This window comes from Oncorhynchus keta, chromosome 4, assembly GCF_023373465.1.
Source record: "Oncorhynchus keta strain PuntledgeMale-10-30-2019 chromosome 4, Oket_V2, whole genome shotgun sequence".
NCBI classification, from domain to species: Eukaryota; Metazoa; Chordata; class Actinopteri; order Salmoniformes; family Salmonidae; genus Oncorhynchus; species Oncorhynchus keta.
In genome coordinates, this window is record NC_068424.1 from 80,076,549 (window position 1) to 80,099,645 (window position 23,097).

Below are 23,097 nucleotides of genomic sequence, written 5' to 3' on the forward strand. Positions count from 1 at the left end.
GGTCTAGGTGAGGCTGAGGGCCAGGAGACAGCTGGGTCTAGGTGAGGCTGAGGGCCAGGAGACAGCTGGGTCTAGGTGAGGCTAAGGGCTAGGAGACAGCTGGGTCTAGGTGGGGCTGAGGACCAGGAGACAGCTGGGTCTAGGTGAGGCTGAGGGCCAGGAGACAGCTGGGTCTAGGTGAGGCTAAGGGCTAGGAGACAGCTGGGTCTAGGTGAGGCTGAGGGCCAGGAGACAGCTGGGTCTAGGTGAGGCTAAGGGCTAGGAGACAGCTGGGTCTAGGTGAGGCTGAGGGCCAGGAGACAGCTGGGTCTAGGTGAGGCTGAGGGCCAGGAGACAGCTGGGTCTAGGTGGGGCTGAGGACCAGGAGACAGCTGGGTCTAGGTGAGGCTAAGGGCTAGGAGACAGCTGGGTCTAGGTGGGGCTGAGGACCAGGAGACAGCTGGGTCTAGGTGAGGCTGAGGGCCAGGAGACAGCTGGGTCTAGGTGGGGCTGAGGGCCAGGAGACAGCTGGGTCTAGGTGAGGCTGAGGGCTAGGAGACAGCTGGGTCTAGGTGAGACTGAGGGCCAGGAGACAGCTGGGTGTAGGTGAGGCTGAGGGCTAGGAGACAGCTGGGTCCAGGTGAGACTGAGGGCCAGGAGACAGTTGGGTCTAGGTGAGACTGAGGGCAAGGAGACAGCTGGGTCTAGGTGAGGCTGAGGGCAAGGAGACAGCTGGGTCTAGGTGAGACTGAGGGCCAGGAGACAGTTGGGTCTAGGTGAGGCTGAGGGCTCGGAGACAGCTGGGTCTAGGTGAGGCTGAGGACCAGGGAGAGGAAGACAGCTGGGTCTAGGTGAGGCTGAGGGCTAGGAGAGAGCTGGGTCTATGTTAGGCTGAGGACTAGGGAGAGGAAGACAGCTGGGTCTAGGTGAGGCTGAGGGCCAGGAGACAGCTGGGTCTAGGTGAGGCTGAGGGCCAGGAGACAGCTGGGTCTAGGTGAGGCTGAGGGCTAGGAGACAGCTGGGTCTAGGTGAGGCTAGCCATCCATAATAATCCCTCCCAGACAAGAGGAATCTCTATCCATCTATAATAACCTGTCACTACACTCCCAGACACCAGGCATCTCTATCCATCTATAATAACCTGTCACTACACTCCCAGACACCAGGCATCTCTATCCATCTATAATAACCTGTCACTCCCAGACACCAGGCATCTCTATCCATCTATAATAACCTGTCACTCCCAGACACCAGGCATCTCTATCCATCTATAATAACCTGTCACTCTCAGACACCAGGCATCTCTATCCATCTATAATAACCTGTCACTCCCAGACACCAGGCATCTCTATCCATCTATAATAACCTGTCACTACACTCCCAGACACCAGGCATCTCTATCCATCTATAATAACCTGTCACTACACTCCCAGACACCAGGCATCTCTATCCATCTATAATAACCTGTCACTACACTCCCAGACACCAGGCATCTCTATCCATCTATAATAACCTGTCACTCCCAGACACCAGGCATCTCTATCCATCTATAATAACCTGTCACTCCCAGACACCAGGCATCTCTATCCATCTATAATAACCTGTCACTACACTCCCAGACACCAGGCATCTCTATCCATCTATAATAACCTGTCACTACACTCCCAGACACCAGGCATCTCTATCCATCTATAATAACCTGTCACTACACTCCCAGACACCAGGCATCTCTATCCATCTATAATAACCTGTCACTCCCAGACACCAGGCATCTCTATCCATTTATAATAACCTGTCACTCCCAGACACCAGGCATCTCTATCCATCTATAATAACCTGTCACTCCCAGACACCAGGCATGTCTATCCATCTATAATAACCTGTCACTCCCAGACACCAGACATCTCTATCCATCTATAATAACCTGTCACTCCCAGACACCAGGCATCTCTATCCATTTATAATAACCTGTCACTACACTCCCAGACACCAGGCATCACTATCCATCTATAATAACCTGTCACTACACTCCCAGACACCAGGCATCTATATCCATCTATCATAACCTGTCACTACACTCCCAGACACCAGGCATCTCTATCCATCTATAATAACCTGTCACTACACTCCCAGACACCAGACATCTCTATCCATCTATAATAACCTGTCACTCCCAGACACCAGGCATCTCTATCCATCTATAATAACCTGTCACTCCCAGACACCAGGCATCTCTATCCATCTATAATAACCTGTCACTCCCAGACACCAGGCATCTCTATCCATCTATAATAACCTGTCACTCCCAGACACCAGGCATCTCTATCCATCTATAATAACCTGTCACTACACTCCCAGACACCAGGCATCTCTATCCATCTATAATAACCTGTCACTCCCAGACACCAGGCATCTCTATCCATCTATAATAACCTGTCACTACACTCCCAGACACCAGGCATCACTATCCATCTATAATAACCTGTCACTCCCAGACACCAGGCATCTCTATCCATCTATAATAACCTGTCACTACACTCCCAGACACCAGGCATCTCTATCCATCTATAATAACCTGTCACTCCCAGACACCAGGCATCTCTATCCATCTATAATAACCTGTCACTCCCAGACACCAGGCATCTCTATCCATCTATAATAACCTGTCACTACACTCCCAGACACCAGGCATCACTATCCATCTATAATAACCTGTCACTCCCAGACACCAGGCATCTCTATCCATCTATAATAACCTGTCACTACACTCCCAGACACCAGGCATCTCTATCCATCTATAATAACCTGTCACTCCCAGACACCAGGCATCTCTATCCATCTATAATAACCTGTCACTCCCAGACACCAGGCATCTCTATCCATCTATAATAACCTGTCACTCCCAGACACCAGGCATCTCTATCCATCTATAATAACCTGTCACTCCCAGACACCAGGCATCTCTATCCATCTATAATAACCTGTCACAACACTCCCAGACACCAGGCATCTCTATCCATCTATAATAACCTGTCACTCCCAGACACCAGGCATCTCTATCCATCTATAATAACCTGTCACTCCCAGACACCAGGCATCACTATCCATCTATAATAACCTGTCACTCCCAGACACCAGGCATCTCTATCCATCTATAATAACCTGTCACTCCCAGACACCAGGCATCTCTATCCATCTATAATAACCTGTCACTCCCAGACACCAGGCATCTCTATCCATCTATAATAACCTGTCACTCCCAGACACCAGGCATCTCTATCCATCTATAATAACCTGTCACTACACTCCCAGACACCAGGCATCTCTATCCATCTATAATAACCTGTCACTCCCAGACACCAGGCATCTCTATCCATCTATAATAACCTGTCACTCCCAGACACCAGGCATCTCTATCCATCTATAATAACCTGTCACTCCCAGACACCAGGCATCTCTATCCATCTATAATAACCTGTCACTACACTCCCAGACACCAGGCATCTCTATCCATCTATAATAACCTGTCACTCCCAGACACCAGGCATCTCTATCCATCTATAATAACCTGTCACTACACTCCCAGACACCAGGCATCTCTATCCATCTGTAATAACCTGTCACTACACTCCCAGACACCAGACATCTCTATCCATCTATAATAACCTGTCACTCCCAGACACCAGGCATCTCTATCCATCTATAATAACCTGTCACTACACTCCCAGACACCAGGCATCTCTATCCATCTATAATAACCTGTCACTACACTCCCAGACACCAGGCATCTCTATCCATCTATAATAACCTGTCACTCCCAGACACCAGGCATCTCTATCCATCTATAATAACCTGTCACTCCCAGACACCAGGCATCTCTATCCATCTATAATAACCTGTCACTACACTCCCAGACACCAGGCATCTCTATCCATCTATAATAACCTGTCACTCCCAGACACCAGGCATCTCTATCCATCTATAATAACCTGTCACTACACTCCCAGACACCAGGCATCTCTATCCATCTATAATAACCTGTCACTCCCAGACACCAGGCATCTCTATCCATCTATAATAACCTGTCACTCCCAGACACCAGGCATCTCTATCCATCTATAATAACCTGGTCACTCCCAGACACCAGGCATCTCTATCCATCTATAATAACCTGTCACTCCCAGACACCAGGCATCTCTATCCATCTATAATAACCTGTCACTCCCAGACACCAGGCATCTCTATCCATCTATAATAACCTGTCACTACACTCCCAGACACCAGGCATCTCTATCCATCTATAATAACCTGTCACTACACTCCCAGACACCAGGCATCTCTATCCATCTATAATAACCTGTCACTACACTCCCAGACACCAGACATCTCTATCCATCTATAATAACCTGTCACTCCCAGACACCAGGCATCTCTATCCATCTATAATAACCTGTCACTCCCAGACACCAGGCATCTCTATCCATCTATAATAACCTGTCACTACACTCCCAGACACCAGGCATCTCTATCCATCTATAATAACCTGTCACTACACTCCCAGACACCAGGCATCTCTATCCATCTATAATAACCTGTCACTACACTCCCAGACACCAGACATCTCTATCCATCTATAATAACCTGTCACTCCCAGTCACCAGGCATCTCTATCCATCTATAATAACCTGTCACTCCCAGACACCAGGCATCTCTATCCATCTATAATAACCTGTCACTCCCAGACACCAGACATCTCTATCCATCTATAATAACCTGTCACTCCCAGACACCAGGCATCTCTATCCATTTATAATAACCTGTCACTACACTCCCAGACACCAGGCATCTCTATCCATCTATAATAACCTGTCACTCCCAGACACCAGGCATCTCTATCCATCTATAATAACCTGTCACTCCCAGACACCAGGCATCTCTATCCATCTATAATAACCTGTCACTCCCAGACACCAGGCATCTCTATCCATCTATAATAACCTGTCACAACACTCCCAGACACCAGGCATCTCTATCCATCTATAATAACCTGTCACAACACTCCCAGACACCAGGCATCTCTATCCATCTATAATAACCTGTCACTACACTCCCAGACACCAGGCATCTCTATCCATCTATAATAACCTGTCACTACACTCCCAGACACCAGGCATCTCTATCCATCTATAATAACCTGTCACTACACTCCCAGACACCAGGCATCTCTATCCATCTATAATAACCTGTCACTACACTCCCAGACACCAGGCATCTCTATCCATCTATAATAACCTGTCACTCCCAGACACCAGGCATCTCTATCCATCTATAATAACCTGTCACTCCCAGACACCAGGCATCTCTATCCATCTATAATAACCTGTCACTCCCAGACACCAGGCATCTCTATCCATCTATAATAACCTGTCACTCCCAGACACCAGGCATCTCTATCCATCTATAATAACCTGTCACTACACTCCCAGACACCAGGCATCTCTATCCATCTATAATAACCTGTCACTCCCAGACACCAGGCATCTCTATCCATCTATAATAACCTGTCACTACACTCCCAGACACCAGGCATCTCTATCCATCTATAATAACCTGTCACTACACTCCCAGACACCAGGCATCTCTATCCATCTATAATAACCTGTCACTCCCAGACACCAGGCATCTCTATCCATCTATAATAACCTGTCACTCCCAGACACCAGGCATCTCTATCCATCTATAATAACCTGTCACTCCCAGACACCAGGCATCTCTATCCATCTATAATAACCTGTCACTACACTCCCAGACACCAGGCATCTCTATCCATCTATAATAACCTGTCACTCCCAGACACCAGACATCTCTATCCATCTATAATAACCTGTCACTACACTCCCAGACACCAGGCATCTCTATCCATCTATAATAACCTGTCACTCCCAGACACCAGGCATCTCTATCCATCTATAATAACCTGTCACTACACTCCCAGACACCAGGCATCTCTATCCATCTATAATAACCTGTCACTCCCAGACACCAGGCATCTCTATCCATCTATAATAACCTGTCACTCCCAGACACCAGGCATCTCTATCCATCTATAATAACCTGTCACTCCCAGACACCAGGCATCTCTATCCATCTATAATAACCTGTCACTCCCAGACACCAGGCATCTCTATCCATCTATAATAACCTGTCACTCCCAGACACCAGGCATCTCTATCCATCTATAATAACCTGTCACTACACTCCCAGACACCAGGCATCTCTATCCATCTATAATAACCTGTCACTACACTCCCAGACACCAGGCATCTCTATCCATCTATAATAACCTGTCACTACACTCCCAGACACCAGACATCTCTATCCATCTATAATAACCTGTCACTCCCAGACACCAGGCATCTCTATCCATCTATAATAACCTGTCACTCCCAGACACCAGGCATCTCTATCCATCTATAATAACCTGTCACTACACTCCCAGACACCAGGCATCTCTATCCATCTATAATAACCTGTCACTACACTCCCAGACACCAGACATCACTATCCATCTATAATAACCTGTCACTACACTCCCAGACACCAGGCATCTCTATCCATCTATAATAACCTGTCACTCCCAGACACCAGGCATCTCTATCCATCTATAATAACCTGTCACTCCCAGACACCAGGCATCTCTATCCATCTATAATAACCTGTCACTCCCAGACACCAGGCATCTCTATCCATCTATAATAACCTGTCACTCCCAGACACCAGACATCTCTATCCATCTATAATAACCTGTCACTACACTCCCAGACACCAGGCATCTCTATCCATCTATAATAACCTGTCACTCCCAGACACCAGACATCTCTATCCATCTATAATAACCTGTCACTCCCAGACACCAGGCATCTCTATCCATCTATAATAACCTGTCACTCCCAGACACCAGGCATCTCTATCCATCTATAATAACCTGTCACTACACTCCCAGACACCAGGCATCACTATCCATCTATAATAACCTGTCACTACACTCCCAGACACCAGGCATCTCTATCCATCTATAATAACCTGTCACTACACTCCCAGACACCAGGCATCACTATCCATCTATAATAACCTGTCACTACACTCCCAGACACCAGGCATCTCTATCCATCTATCATAACCTGTCACTACACTCCCAGACACCAGGCATCTCTATCCATCTATAATAACCTGTCACTACACTCCCAGACACCAGACATCTCTATCCATCTATAATAACCTGTCACTATCCCAGACACCAGGCATCTCTATCCATCTATAATAACCTGTCACTCCCAGACACCAGGCATCTCTATCCATCTATAATAACCTGTCACTCCCAGACACCAGGCATCTCTATCCATCTATAATAACCTGTCACTCCCAGACACCAGGAATCTCTATCCATCTATAATAACCTGTCACAACACTCCCAGACACCAGGCATCTCTATCCATCTATAATAACCTGTCACTCCCAGACACCAGGCATCTCTATCCATCTATAATAACCTGTCACTACACTCCCAGACACCAGGCATCTCTATCCATCTATAATAACCTGTCACTCCCAGACACCAGGCATCTCTATCCATCTATAATAACCTGTCACTCCCAGACACCAGGCATCTCTATCCATCTATAATAACCTGTCACTCCCAGACACCAGGCATCTCTATCCATCTATAATAACCTGTCACAACACTCCCAGACACCAGGCATCTCTATCCATCTATAATAACCTGTCACTCCCAGACACCAGGCATCTCTATCCATCTATAATAACCTGTCACTCCCAGACACCAGGCATCACTATCCATCTATAATAACCTGTCACTCCCAGACACCAGGCATCTCTATCCATCTATAATAACCTGTCACTCCCAGACACCAGGCATCTCTATCCATCTATAATAACCTGTCACTCCCAGACACCAGGCATCTCTATCCATCTATAATAACCTGTCACTACACTCCCAGACACCAGGCATCTCTATCCATCTATAATAACCTGTCACTACACTCCCAGACACCAGGCATCTCTATCCATCTATAATAACCTGTCACTCCCAGACACCAGGCATCTCTATCCATCTATAATAACCTGTCACTCCCAGACACCAGGCATCTCTATCCATCTATAATAACCTGTCACTCCCAGACACCAGGCATCTCTATCCATCTATAATAACCTGTCACTACACTCCCAGACACCAGGCATCTCTATCCATCTATAATAACCTGTCACTCCCAGACACCAGGCATCTCTATCCATCTATAATAACCTGTCACTCCCAGACACCAGGCATCTCTATCCATCTATAATAACCTGTCACTACACTCCCAGACACCAGGCATCTCTATCCATCTATAATAACCTGTCACTCCCAGACACCAGGCATCTCTATCCATCTATAATAACCTGTCACTACACTCCCAGACACCAGGCATCTCTATCCATCTATAATAACCTGTCACTACACTCCCAGACACCAGGCATCTCTATCCATCTATAATAACCTGTCACTCCCAGACACCAGGCATCTCTATCCATCTATAATAACCTGTCACTCCCAGACACCAGGCATCTCTATCCATCTATAATAACCTGTCACTACACTCCCAGACACCAGGCATCTCTATCCATCTATAATAACCTGTCACTCCCAGACACCAGGCATCTCTATCCATCTATAATAACCTGTCACTCCATCTATAATAACTCCCAGACACCAGGCATCTCTATCCATCTATAATAACCTGTCACTCCCAGACACCAGGCATCTCTATCCATCTATAATAACCTGTCACTCCCAGACACCAGGCATCTCTATCCATCTATAATAACCTGTCACTCCCAGACACCAGGCATCTCTATCCATCTATAATAACCTGTCACTCCCAGACACCAGGCATCTCTATCCATCTATAATAACCTGTCACTCCCAGACACCAGGCATCTCTATCCATCTATAATAACCTGTCACTACACTCCCAGACACCAGGCATCTCTATCCATCTATAATAACCTGTCACTACACTCCCAGACACCAGACATCACTATCCATCTATAATAACCTGTCACTACACTCCCAGACACCAGGCATCTCTATCCATCTATAATAACCTGTCACTCCCAGACACCAGGCATCTCTATCCATCTATAATAACCTGTCACTCCCAGACACCAGGCATCTCTATCCATCTATATAACCTGTCATAACCTGTCACTATCCACTCCCAGACACCAGGCATCTCTATCCATCTATAATAACCTGTCACAACACTCCCAGACACCAGGCATCTCTATCCATCTATAATAACCTGTCACTACACTCCCAGACACCAGGCATCTCTATCCATCTATAATAACCTGTCACTCCCAGACACCAGACATCTCTATCCATCTATAATAACCTGTCACTCCCAGACACCAGGCATCTCTATCCATCTATAATAACCTGTCACTCCCAGACACCAGGCATCTCTATCCATCTATAATAACCTGTCACTCCCAGACACCAGACATCTCTATCCATCTATAATAACCTGTCACTCCCAGACACCAGGCATCTCTATCCATCTATAATAACCTGTCACTACACTCCCAGACACCAGGCATCTCTATCCATCTATAATAACCTGTCACTCCCAGACACCAGGCATCTCTATCCATCTATAATAACCTGTCACTCCCAGACACCAGGCATCTCTATCCATCTATAATAACCTGTCACTCCCAGACACCAGGCATCTCTATCCATCTATAATAACCTGTCACTACACTCCCAGACACCAGGCATCTCTATCCATCTATAATAACCTGTCACTACACTCCCAGACACCAGGCATCTCTATCCATCTATAATAACCTGTCACTACACTCCCAGACACCAGGCATCACTATCCATCTATAATAACCTGTCACTACACTCCCAGACACCAGGCATCTCTATCCATCTATCATAACCTGTCACTACACTCCCAGACACCAGGCATCTCTATCCATCTATAATAACCTGTCACTACACTCCCAGACACCAGACATCTCTATCCATCTATAATAACCTGTCACTCCCAGACACCAGGCATCTCTATCCATCTATAATAACCTGTCACTCCCAGACACCAGGCATCTCTATCCATCTATAATAACCTGTCACTCCCAGACACCAGGCATCTCTATCCATCTATAATAACCTGTCACTCCCAGACACCAGACATCCATCTATAATAAGTCACTCCCAGCATCATCTCTATCCATCTATAATAACCTGTCACTACACTCCCAGACACCAGGCATCTCTATCCATCTATAATAACCTGTCACTCCCAGACACCAGGCATCTCTATCCATCTATAATAACCTGTCACTACACTCCCAGACACCAGGCATCACTATCCATCTATAATAACCTGTCACTCCCAGACACCAGGCATCTCTATCCATCTATAATAACCTGTCACTACACTCCCAGACACCAGGCATCTCTATCCATCTATAATAACCTGTCACTCCCAGACACCAGGCATCTCTATCCATCTATAATAACCTGTCACTCCCAGACACCAGGCATCTCTATCCATCTATAATAACCTGTCACTACACTCCCAGACACCAGGCATCACTATCCATCTATAATAACCTGTCACTCCCAGACACCAGGCATCTCTATCCATCTATAATAACCTGTCACTACACTCCCAGACACCAGGCATCTCTATCCATCTATAATAACCTGTCACTCCCAGACACCAGGCATCTCTATCCATCTATAATAACCTCCCAGACACCAGGCATCTCTATCCATCTCCCAGACACCAGGCATCTCTATCCATCTATAATAACCTGTCACTCCCAGACACCAGGCATCTCTATCCATCTATAATAACCTGTCACTCCCTCCCAGACACCAGGCATCTCTATCCATCTATAATAACCTGTCACAACACTCCCAGACACCAGGCATCTCTATCCATCTATAATAACCTGTCACTCCCAGACACCAGGCATCTCTATCCATCTATAATAACCTGTCACTCCCAGACACCAGGCATCACTATCCATCTATAATAACCTGTCACTCCCAGACACCAGGCATCTCTATCCATCTATAATAACCTGTCACTCCCAGACACCAGACATCTCTATCCATCTATAATAACCTGTCACTACACTCCCAGACACCAGGCATCACTATCCATCTATAATAACCTGTCACTACACTCCCAGACACCAGGCATCTCTATCCATCTATAATAACCTGTCACTACACTCCCAGACACCAGGCATCACTATCCATCTATAATAACCTGTCACTACACTCCCAGACACCAGGCATCTCTATCCATCTATCATAACCTGTCACTACACTCCCAGACACCAGGCATCTCTATCCATCTATAATAACCTGTCACTACACTCCCAGACACCAGACATCTCTATCCATCTATAATAACCTGTCACTCCCAGACACCAGGCATCTCTATCCATCTATAATAACCTGTCACTCCCAGACACCAGGCATCTCTATCCATCTATAATAACCTGTCACTCCCAGACACCAGGCATCACTATCCATCTATAATAACCTGTCACTCTCAGACACCAGGCATCTCTATCCATCTATAATAACCTGTCACTACACTCCCAGACACCAGGCATCTCTATCCATCTATAATAACCTGTCACTCCCAGACACCAGGCATCTCTATCCAACTATAATAACCTGTCACTACACTCCCAGACACCAGGCATCACTATCCATCTATAATAACCTGTCACTCCCAGACACCAGGCATCTCTATCCATCTATAATAACCTGTCACTACACTCCCAGACACCAGGCATCTCTATCCATCTATCCTGACATTTCACTCCCAGACACCAGGCATCTCTATCCATCTATAATAACCTGTCACTCCCAGACACCAGGCATCTCTATCCATCTATAATAACCTGTCACTACACTCCCAGACACCAGGCATCACTATCCATCTATAATAACCTGTCACTCCCAGACACCAGGCATCTCTATCCATCTATAATAACCTGTCACTACACTCCCAGACACCAGGCATCTCTATCCATCTATAATAACCTGTCACTCCCAGACACCAGGCATCTCTATCCATCTATAATAACCTGTCACTCCCAGACACCAGGCATCTCTATCCATCTATAATAACCTGTCACTCCCAGACACCAGGCATCTCTATCCATCTATAATAACCTGTCACTCCCAGACACCAGGCATCTCTATCCATCTATAATAACCTGTCACTACACTCCCAGACACCAGGCATCTCTATCCATCTATAATAACCTGTCACTCCCAGACACCAGGCATCTCTATCCATCTATAATAACCTGTCACTCCCAGACACCAGGCATCACTATCCATCTATAATAACCTGTCACTCCCAGACACCAGGCATCTCTATCCATCTATAATAACCTGTCACTCCCAGACACCAGGCATCTCTATCCATCTATAATAACCTGTCACTCCCAGACACCAGGCATCTCTATCCATCTATAATAACCTGTCACTCCCAGACACCAGGCATCTCTATCCATCTATAATAACCTGTCACTACACTCCCAGACACCAGGCATCTCTATCCATCTATAATAACCTGTCACTCCCAGACACCAGGCATCTCTATCCATCTATAATAACCTGTCACTCCCAGACACCAGGCATCTCTATCCATCTATAATAACCTGTCACTCCCAGACACCAGGCATCTCTATCCATCTATAATAACCTGTCACTACACTCCCAGACACCAGGCATCTCTATCCATCTATAATAACCTGTCACTCCCAGACACCAGGCATCTCTATCCATCTATAATAACCTGTCACTCCCAGACACCAGGCATCTCTATCCATCTATAATAACCTGTCACTCCCAGACACCAGGCATCTCTATCCATCTATAATAACCTGTCACTCCCAGACACCAGGCATCTCTATCCATCTATAATAACCTGTCACTACACTCCCAGACACCAGGCATCTCTATCCATCTATAATAACCTGTCACTACACTCCCAGACACCAGGCATCTCTATCCATCTATAATAACCTGTCACTCCCAGACACCAGGCATCTCTATCCATCTATAATAACCTGTCACTCCCAGACACCAGGCATCTCTATCCATCTATAATAACCTGTCACTACACTCCCAGACACCAGGCATCTCTATCCATCTATAATAACCTGTCACTCCCAGACACCAGGCATCTCTATCCATCTATAATAACCTGTCACTACACTCCCAGACACCAGGCATCTCTATCCATCTATAATAACCTGTCACTCCCAGACACCAGGCATCTCTATCCATCTATAATAACCTGTCACTCCCAGACACCAGGCATCTCTATCCATCTATAATAACCTGTCACTCCCAGACACCAGGCATCTCTATCCATCTATAATAACCTGTCACTCCCAGACACCAGGCATCTCTATCCATCTATAATAACCTGTCACTCCCAGACACCAGGCATCACTATCCATCTATAATAACCTGTCACTCCCAGACACCAGGCATCTCTATCCATCTATAATAACCTGTCACTCCCAGACACCAGGCATCTCTATCCATCTATAATAACCTGTCACTCCCAGACACCAGGCATCTCTATCCATCTATAATAACCTGTCACTACACTCCCAGACACCAGGCATCTCTATCCATCTATAATAACCTGTCACTCCCAGACACCAGGCATCTCTATCCATCTATAATAACCTGTCACTCCCAGACACCAGGCATCTCTATCCATCTATAATAACCTGTCACTCCCAGACACCAGACATCTCTATCCATCTATAATAACCTGTCACTCCCAGACACCAGGCATCTCTATCCATCTATAATAACCTGTCACTCCCAGACACCAGGCATCACTATCCATCTATAATAACCTGTCACTCCCAGACACCAGGCATCTCTATCCATCTATAATAACCTGTCACTCCCAGACACCAGGCATCTCTATCCATCTATAATAACCTGTCACTACACTCCCAGACACCAGGCATCACTATCCATCTATAATAACCTGTCACTACACTCCCAGACACCAGGCATCTCTATCCATCTATAATAACCTGTCACTACACTCCCAGACACCAGACATCTCTATCCATCTATAATAACCTGTCACTCCCAGACACCAGGCATCTCTATCCATCTATAATAACCTAAGTGGAAATGTGTACATGAGCATAGGAACACACACACGAGCACACGCACACACACACACACACACACACACACACACACACACACACACACACACACACACACACACACACACACACACACACACACACACACACACACACACACACACACGACACGTACACACATACACACACACACACATAGAAAAACACCACACGAGCAACGGTGGTACTATGAGCATGGATAAGTGCTCTCTCACACTATTCTTCAAATCATGTCAGCTTGTCTCTGTACAAACACAGGGAATCAGGGGATGCTCAGCTTCTCCCTGTACCAACACAGGGAATCAGGGGATGCTCAGCTTCTCCCTGTACAAACACAGGGAATCAGGGGATGCTCAGCTTCTCCCTGTACAAACACAGGGAATCAGGGGATGCTCAGCCTCTCTCTGTACAAACACAGGGAATCAGGGGATGCTCAGCTTCTCTCTATACAAACACAGGGAATCAGGGGATGCTCAGCTTCTCCCTGTACAAACACAGGGAATCAGGGGATGCTCAGCCTCTCTCTGTAAAAAACACAGGGGATGCTCAGCTTCTCTCTGTACAAACACAGGGAATCAGGGGATGCTCAGCTTCTCTCTGTAAAAAACACAGGGGATGCTCAGCTTCTCTCTGTACAAACACAGGGAATCAGGGGATGCTCAGCTTCTCTCTGTAAAAATACAGGGAATCAGGGGATGTTCAGCTTCTCTCTGTACAAACACAGGGAATCAGGGGATGCTCAGCTTCTCCCTGTACAAACACAGGGAATCGGGATGCTCAGCTTCTCCCTGTACAAACACAGGGAATCGGGAAGCTCAGCTTCTCCCTGTACAAACACAGGGAATCAGGGGATGCTCAGCCTCTCTCTGTACAAACACAGGGAATCAGGGGATGCTCAGCTTCTCCCTGTACAAACACAGGGAATCAGGGGATGCTCAGCCTCTCTCTGTAAAAACACAGGGAATCAGGGGATGCTCAGCTTCTCTCTGTACAAACACAGGGAATCAGGGGATGCTCAGCTTCTCTCTGTACAAACACAGGGAATCAGGGGATGCTCAGCTTCTCCCTGTACAAACACAGGGAATCGGGATGCTCAGCTTCTCTCTGTACAAACACAGGGAATCGGGAAGCTCAGCTTCTCCCTGTACAAACACAGGGAATCGGGATGCTCAGCTTCTCCCTGTACAAACACAGGGAATCGGGAAGCTCAGCTTCTCCCTGTACAAACACAGGGAATCAGGGGATGCTCAGCCTCTCTCTGTACAAACACAGGGAATCAGGGGCTGCTCAGCTTCTCTCTGTACAAACACAGGGAATCAGGGGATGCTCAGCTTCTACATGTCAGATCCTATCTCTTTTACTGGAAGCTGGTGTCTCTCACTTTCTCTTCTGCAGTAAAAGGCTGGGAATTAATGACTATGGAGCAGAACTGTTGAGTTGTATGGTACTACCTACCCTGCAACAAGAACATCTGTATGTATCCCAAATAGCATCCTGTTCCCTTCATAGTGCACTACTTTGGACCGGAGGCCTGAGGGTGCCAGGAAAGGCAGAGATCACAGTGAAATAGCTACTTGACTGTGCTACACCGATGAGGAGGAGAGGAGGATGAGGAGGAGAGGGGGGTGAGGAGAGATAGACGGTTTCCTTAAGGAGCTTACTGACAGAGAGAAAGAGAGAGCGAGTGAGAGAGAGAGAGAGAGAGAGAGAGAGAGAGAGAGAGAGAGAGAGAGAGAGAGAGAGAGAGAGAGAGAGAGAGAGAGAGAGAGAGAGAGACGAAGGATAGGGCGGGTATATCAACATTGACTACTGCTGCGACCAGCAAACGTCAAAAATAGGAAATTAATCCTTTAAAATCGCTAACTTTCTTCATATTTATACACTGTGAAACACAGTGTATAATCCCTGTGCACCAGTGAGAGCTGTCAGACTGCTGAAAACAGCCCCCCACGTTCCAAGTCATGTCTGACTTAGAGTCCATCATAAGATCAATGGAGGAGCAGTAAACAGATGCAGTCACGTACTGCGAAGCAACGACCGACACTATTTATCCGGTCCTGATTTCAAGTAGTGCTTTTGTGGTCGAGTCCAGTGTTACTGCACACAAACACATCGTTGATGTGGCTTGACCAAAGACCTTCAGCTCATTAGTAGCTTGATGATCACTCAGCCTCTCAAGCCACACAGAGATGAGAACTCAGCCCTCTCGGGGATAATCAGCATGACCATCTGGGGACACGAGATATACGAGGGCCCCCTCCACATTTCTGAAGATGTTTACACCATCGACATAGCATCACATTTGTAGCTCTGTCACTCAATCAATTGAGAGAGGAAAGTAGGAATCGGTTGTTTTTGGTCAACAAAATGGTAGCGAACAGGCTTCAGCAAACACACACTGATCTGACATTCAGCAGCAGCAGTTCTTCATTTTAAATGTCTGTTGACATGCTTCATGTCTGCACATGTTATTCAGATTCCCATTTCACACAGATTCTCTCAGCTGTGCCTCAAGGGGTACGAGTCTTGGCTAATCAGTCCATAAATTTATAACTAGCCCCAGGCTCTAGAGACAACGAAACATGTAAACAGCACATCAGGTCAGTTAGAGGACAGTCTCAGTGTAGTGTGAAGTCTCTAGTGCATCAGGTCAGTTAGAGGACAGTCTCAGTGTAGTGTGAAGTCTCTAGTGCATCAGGTCAGTTAGAGGACAGTCTCAGTGTAGTGTGAAGTCTCTAGTACATCAGGTCAGTTAGAGGACAGTCTCAGTGTAGTGTGAAGTCTCTAGTACATCAGGTCAGTTAGAGGACAGTCTCAGTGTAGTGTGAAGTCTCTAGTACATCAGGTCAGTTAGAGGACAGTCTCAGTGTAGTGTGAAGTCTCTAGTACATCAGGTCAGTTAGAGGACAGTCTCAGTGTAGTGTGAAGTCTCTAGTGCATCAGGTCAGTTAGAGGACAGTCTCAGTGTAGTGTGAAGTCTCTAGTGCATCAGGTCAGTTAGAGGACAGTCTCAGTGTAGTGTGAAGTCTCTAGTGCATCAGGTCAGTTAGAGGACAGTCTCAGTGTAGTGTGAAGTCTCTAGTGCATCAGGTCAGTTAGATGACAATATTGGATGGAATGAGAGTTAATACGTGTGTGTGTGTTTCTCTGTGTTTCATTACAAGATGTGGTCACAGATTAGAAGTACACATCTCTTCTGATTATGTACAAATAATAGTTTTATTCCGTCAATTTCCCCAGGCGGAAAAAGATTACAACGTTTGCTGAGCTGATCTGAGCTAGTCCCACCCAGGTTGGGGATAGACAGAGAGAGAGACAGAGACAGAGACAGAGACAGAGAGAGAGAGAGAGAGAGAGAGAGAGAGAGAGAGAGAGAGAGAGAGAGAGAGAGAGAGAGAGAGAGAGAGAGAGAGAGAGAGAGAGAGAGAGAGAGAGAGAGAGAGAGAGAGAGAGAGAGAGAGAGAGAGAGAGAGAGAGAAAAAAAGAAAGAGCTGATCTGATCTGAGCTGGTCCCTTCCCAGGTCAGGGATAGAGGGAGAAAGAGGGTCGAGAGGGGGATAGAGGGAGAAAGAGGGAGAGAGAGAGGGGATAAAGGGAGAGAGAGAGAGGGTGGGAGAGAGAGGGGGAGTTCAAAGTCACCAAGTTCAAAGCTTTATAACATTCAAATGATCTGCCTGTACTGCCGCCTGAGAGACAGGGAGAGAGAGAAGAAGAAGGGGGGATTCCATTCATATCCTCAAAGACACAACGGGGGGGGCACCACATCAATAGAATTTCCTCTATGCAGGAGTTACTTCAGAACACAGAGCTCTACAGGCGGTACAATATCCACATAAGAGCATCAAGTACCAGGATGAGGTAAACAACAACATGACATGAACATGTTACCGTTCTGTATGATGCTTCCGCCCTTCTCTCTTAGGTAATGTCACCCAACACAAACTCTATATCCTTTAAGCCTCTTTGACCCGGGTCCCTCTTTCTAACACGACCCTGGAAATTATTTGTTATCCTTCCCGAAACTAACTATCGGGTAAATCCCTGAAACAAGAAGAAGAAGAAGAAGATTGCTATAACACAAAATCCCGCCTCGATTCACATTACGAAGAGTTATATCGATAACACTTAACTTAAACCCTGCAGGTATAATATTTGATAACTTAGTAAAAGCAAGTTTATACCTTGATATGAGCATATGTAATAATGTCTTATAATGAGGCTTATAAGATGATATGTCTCTCAAGAGTCAAGTCGTTAATGTATTTCTGTCACTGATACAACTCTGAAGTCATCCCCACCACTATATGGACACAGTATAGGACGACATTATAAGCACATCCTAACTCTATACAACACAGTACGGATACACATCATATTTTATAAGCATGAGCCTTTACAATGCCTTACAATAAGGCTTTTAATACGTTATATCTATTATGCCTATTTTATCACATGCATCACTAACTCAGTAAATCAGCTTCAGTGTTGGGTGTGAATTAGCTTCAGTGTTGGGTGTGAATTAGCTTCAGTGTTGGGTGTGAATTAGCTTCAGTGTTGGGTGTGAATTAGCTTCAGTGTTGGGTGTGAATCAGCTTCAGTGTTGCGTGTGAATCAGCTTCAGTGTTGGGTGTGAATCAGCTTCAGTGTTGGGTGTGAATTAGCTTCAGTGTCGGGTATGAATTAGCTTCAGTGTTGGGTGTGAATTAGCTTCAGTGTTGGGTGTGAATCAGCTTCAGTGTCACTCTGACAATAAGAAACGAAACATACGGAGGTTGTAAACAAAGTGCCGTGTCACTCTGACAATAAGAAACATACGGAGGCTGTAAACAAAGTGCCGTGTCACTCTGACAATAAGAAACATACGGAGGTTGTAAACAAAGTGCCGTGTCACTCTGACAATAAGAAACATACGGAGGTTGTAAACAAAGTGCCGTGTCACTCTGACAATAAGAAACATACGGAGGTTGTAAACAAAGTGCCGTGTCACTCTGACAATAAGAAACATACGGAGGCTGTAAACAAAGTGCCGTGTCACTCTGACAATAAGAAACATACGGAGGCTGTAAACAAAGTGCCGTGTCACTCTGACAATAAGAAACATACGGAGGTTGTAAACAAAGTGCCGTGTCACTCTGACAATAAGAAACATACGGAGGCTGTAAACAAAGTGCCGTGTCACTCTGACAATAAGAAACATACGGAGGTTGTAAACAAAGTGCCGTGTCACTCTGACAATAAGAAACATACGGAGGTTGTAAACAAAGTGCCGTGTCACTCTGACAATAAGAAACATACGGAGGCTGTAAACAAAGTGCCGTGTCACTCTGACAATAAGAAACATACGGAGGTTGTAAACAAAGTGCCGTGTCACTCTGACAATAAGAAACATACGGAGGCTGTAAACAAAGTGCCGTGTCACTCTGACAATAAGAAACATACGGAGGCTGTAAACAAAGTGCCGTGTCACTCTGACAATAAGAAACATACGGAGGCTGTAAACAAAGTGCCGTGTCACTCTGACAATAAGAAACATACGGAGGTTGTAAACAAAGTGCCGTGTCACTCCGACAATAAGAAACATACGGAGGTTGTAAACAAAGTGCCGTGTCACTCTGACAATAAGAAACATACGGAGGTTGTAAACAAAGTGCCGTGTCACTCTGACAATAAGAAACATACGGAGGTTGTAAACAAAGTGCCGTGTCACTCTGACAATAAGAAACATACAGAGGTTGTAAACAAAGTGCCGTGTCACTCTGACAATAAGAAACATACGGAGGTTGTAAACAAAGTGCCGTGTCACTCTGACAATAAGAAACATACGGAGGTTGTAAACAAAGTGCCGTGTCACTCTGACAATAAGAAACATACGGAGGTTGTAAACAAAGTGCCGTGTCACTCTGACAATAAGAAACATACGGAGGTTGTAAACAAAGTGCCGTGTCACTCTGACAATAAGAAACATACGGAGGTTGTAAACAAAGTGCCGTGTCACTCTGACAATAAGAAACATACGGAGGCTGTAAACAAAGTGCCGTGTCACTCTGACAATAAGAAACATACGGAGGTTGTAAACAAAGTGCCGTGTCACTCTGACAATAAGAAACATACGGAGGTTGTAAACAAAGTGCCGTGTCACTCTGACAATAAGAAACATACGGAGGCTGTAAACAAAGTGCCGTGTCACTCTGACAATAAGAAACATACGGAGGTTGTAAACAAAGTGCCGTGTCACTCTGACAATAAGAAACATACGGAGGCTGTAAACAAAGTGCCGTGTCACTCTGACAATAAGAAACATACGGAGGCTGTAAACAAAGTGCCGTGTCACTCCGACAATAAGAATCAATCCAATAATCAGACTTTCAAAGTCCTTATTTATTAAATCCTTCCCTAAAGTGTATACAATCACATTCAGAAAGCTTCCCTTGATTTATCCCAATGGAAGAAAAAAAACATATTTAAAAAAATAAAAAGTTAATTAAATGTCCAAAACCCACATTGTATACCCTGTCCACCCTCAGAATACATTATGTTGTGTTATATTTGAACAATATTGATTATTTTAATATTTTATTTATTTATTGATACTTTATTACATATGACTGTTTAAATCTCAATTGGGATACTTTTTCTACAGGAGTTCTGTTGTTTGGGGGGGGTATATAGTGTTTTGCCACAAAACATGATTATTTGTATTTAAAAAAAACAAAAAACAATTAGCTTGCAATATTTCAAACAATATCATGTCTGTCTTTTCTCTAGCCCATGTCATGGCAAAATCTTTTTCACAATATGCGTTTTTAATTAACGTCAATTCACCAACATTTCTGAAAATGCGTTTTATGCGTTTTGGAAAAACAACACTTCAAATACAGTTGGTTGATGTGAAGAGTTAGTGTGTGATCTGTGTGTTAGAGAGAAGGGGGGGGAGTCTCACCTTGAGTTTGTCGAAGCGTTCGCTAAGAGAGGAGACTTGGTGTTCTCTGTGTCGTCCCACCAGCTTACACAGGGCACATATCAGCTGGTCATCCACGATGCAGTACATATTAACCTTCTCATTCTCATGCTCCAGACAGGTGAGGCCTCTCATGTGGGCGTCATGCACCGGCTCCACCAACCGGTGACTGGTAAACGGCTTCTTATTGGGGTGCGTGGCACGTAGGCACCTGTCACAGTACGACACCTCGCAGGTCACGCACGTCTTGACTGCCTCGCGCGGCGGGTCCTGCTCACAGAACTGGCAGCTGATACGGTGCTCCAGAGACATGGTGGCGGTGTGCTGATGAGAGGAGGGCTGGGCCGGGCTGGAGCGGGCGCTGTGGCTGCCGGAGCTTCCTCCTCCGCTGCTGCTATAGGGCCTGTGGCCTCCGGAGAGACCTGGGGCACGACGGCTCTCACTGGGGGAGTTAGGGCCGCTGACGGAGGCCTTCTGGAAACGGTGGATGATGTTCTGCAGGGTCACATTGCGCTTCAGGCCCTCCAGGCCGCGGTGGTTCAGCGTGATGACGTAACGGCAGGTGGGGCACTGGAAGGCGGAGATGGACTCTAGAGGTTTGTTGGACGAGCAGTGGGAGACTAGGATGCGGTGGGCGCAGTTGAAACACAGGCTGTGGGCGCAGGGTAAGAGAAGAGGATCTTCAAACAGCTCCAGGCAGATTGGGCAGGTGAGCTCAGACTCCAGTGTTTCCATCTTCAGCAGAACCAATCTAGAGGCGACATCAAATCCCACGGAAGCTGGTCAGTCACCTGAAAGAGGAAAGAGGAGAACAGAAACAGAGAGTTGACTATGAGTTCAACCGCAGGGCTCTCCAGAGGGTGGTGCCCAACGAATTACCGGGTGAAAACTTCCCGGGTAGAGATGGGGCTGGCAGGCTGCATAATGAGGCTAGCTGGGTAGAGATAGGGCTGGCAGACTGCATAATGAGGCTAGCTGGGTAGAGATGGGGCTGGCAGGCTGCATAATGAGGCTAGCTGGGTAGAGATGAGGCTGGCAGGCTGCATAATGAGGCTAGCTGGGTAGAGATGGGGCTGACAGGCTGCATAATCAGGCTAGCTGGGTAGAGATGGGGCTGGCAGGCTGCATAATGAGGCTAGATGGGTAGAGATGGGGCTGGCAGGCTGCATAATGAGGCTAGATGGGTAGAGATGAGGCTGGCAGGCTGCATAATGAGGCTAGCTGGGTAGAGATGGGGCTGGCAGGCTGCATAATGAGGCTAGCTGGGTAGAGATGAGGCTGGCAGGCTGCATAATGAGGCTAGCTGGGTAGAGATGGGGCTGGCAGGCTGCATAATGAGGCTAGCTGGGTAGAGATGAGGCTGGCAGGCTGAATAATGAGGCTAGCTGGGTAGAGATGGGGCTGGCAGGCTGCATAATGAGGCTAGCTGGGTAGAGATGAGGCTGGCAGGCTGAATAATGAGACTAGCTGGGTAGAGATGGGGCTGGCAGGCTGCATAATGAGGCTAGCTGGGTAGAGATGGGGCTGGCAGGCTGCATAATGAGGCTAGCTGGGTAGAGATGGGGCTGGCAGGCTGCATAATGAGGCTAGATGGGTAGAGATGAGGCTGGCAGGCTGCATAATGAGGCTAGCTGGGTAGAGATGGGGCTGGCAGGCTGCATAATGAGGCTAGATGGGTAGAGATGGGGCTGGCAGGCTGCATAATGAGGCTAGATGGGTAGAGATGAGGCTGGCAGGCTGCATAATGAGGCTAGCTGGGTAGAGATGGGGCTGGCAGGCTGCATAATGAGGCTAGCTGGGTAGAGATGAGGCTGGCAGGCTGCATAATGAGGCTAGCTGGGTAGAGATGGGGCTGGCAGGCTGCATAATGA

The 23,097-nt window shown here is 46.4% G+C and overlaps 1 protein-coding gene and 1 long non-coding RNA gene across 2 annotated transcripts in view; both read right to left on the reverse strand.

Moving 5' to 3' along the window:
* LOC118373296 (probable E3 ubiquitin-protein ligase MID2) overlaps nucleotides 1-23,097 on the reverse strand; it is a 175,857-nt gene that overhangs the window by 100,131 nt on the left and 52,629 nt on the right. The window contains 1 exon segment of the mRNA XM_052517360.1: nucleotides 21,209-22,017. Coding sequence (XP_052373320.1) covers nucleotides 21,209-21,961 — 753 coding nt within the window. The 5' untranslated portion in view covers nucleotides 21,962-22,017.
* On the reverse strand, nucleotides 6,380-14,148 carry LOC127929422 (uncharacterized). The gene is made up of 4 exons (XR_008134906.1): nucleotides 12,026-14,148; nucleotides 11,478-11,609; nucleotides 9,391-9,566; nucleotides 6,380-6,739 (listed from the first exon to the last, which is right to left on the reverse strand). It is a non-coding gene; the product is annotated as an uncharacterized LOC127929422 (long non-coding RNA).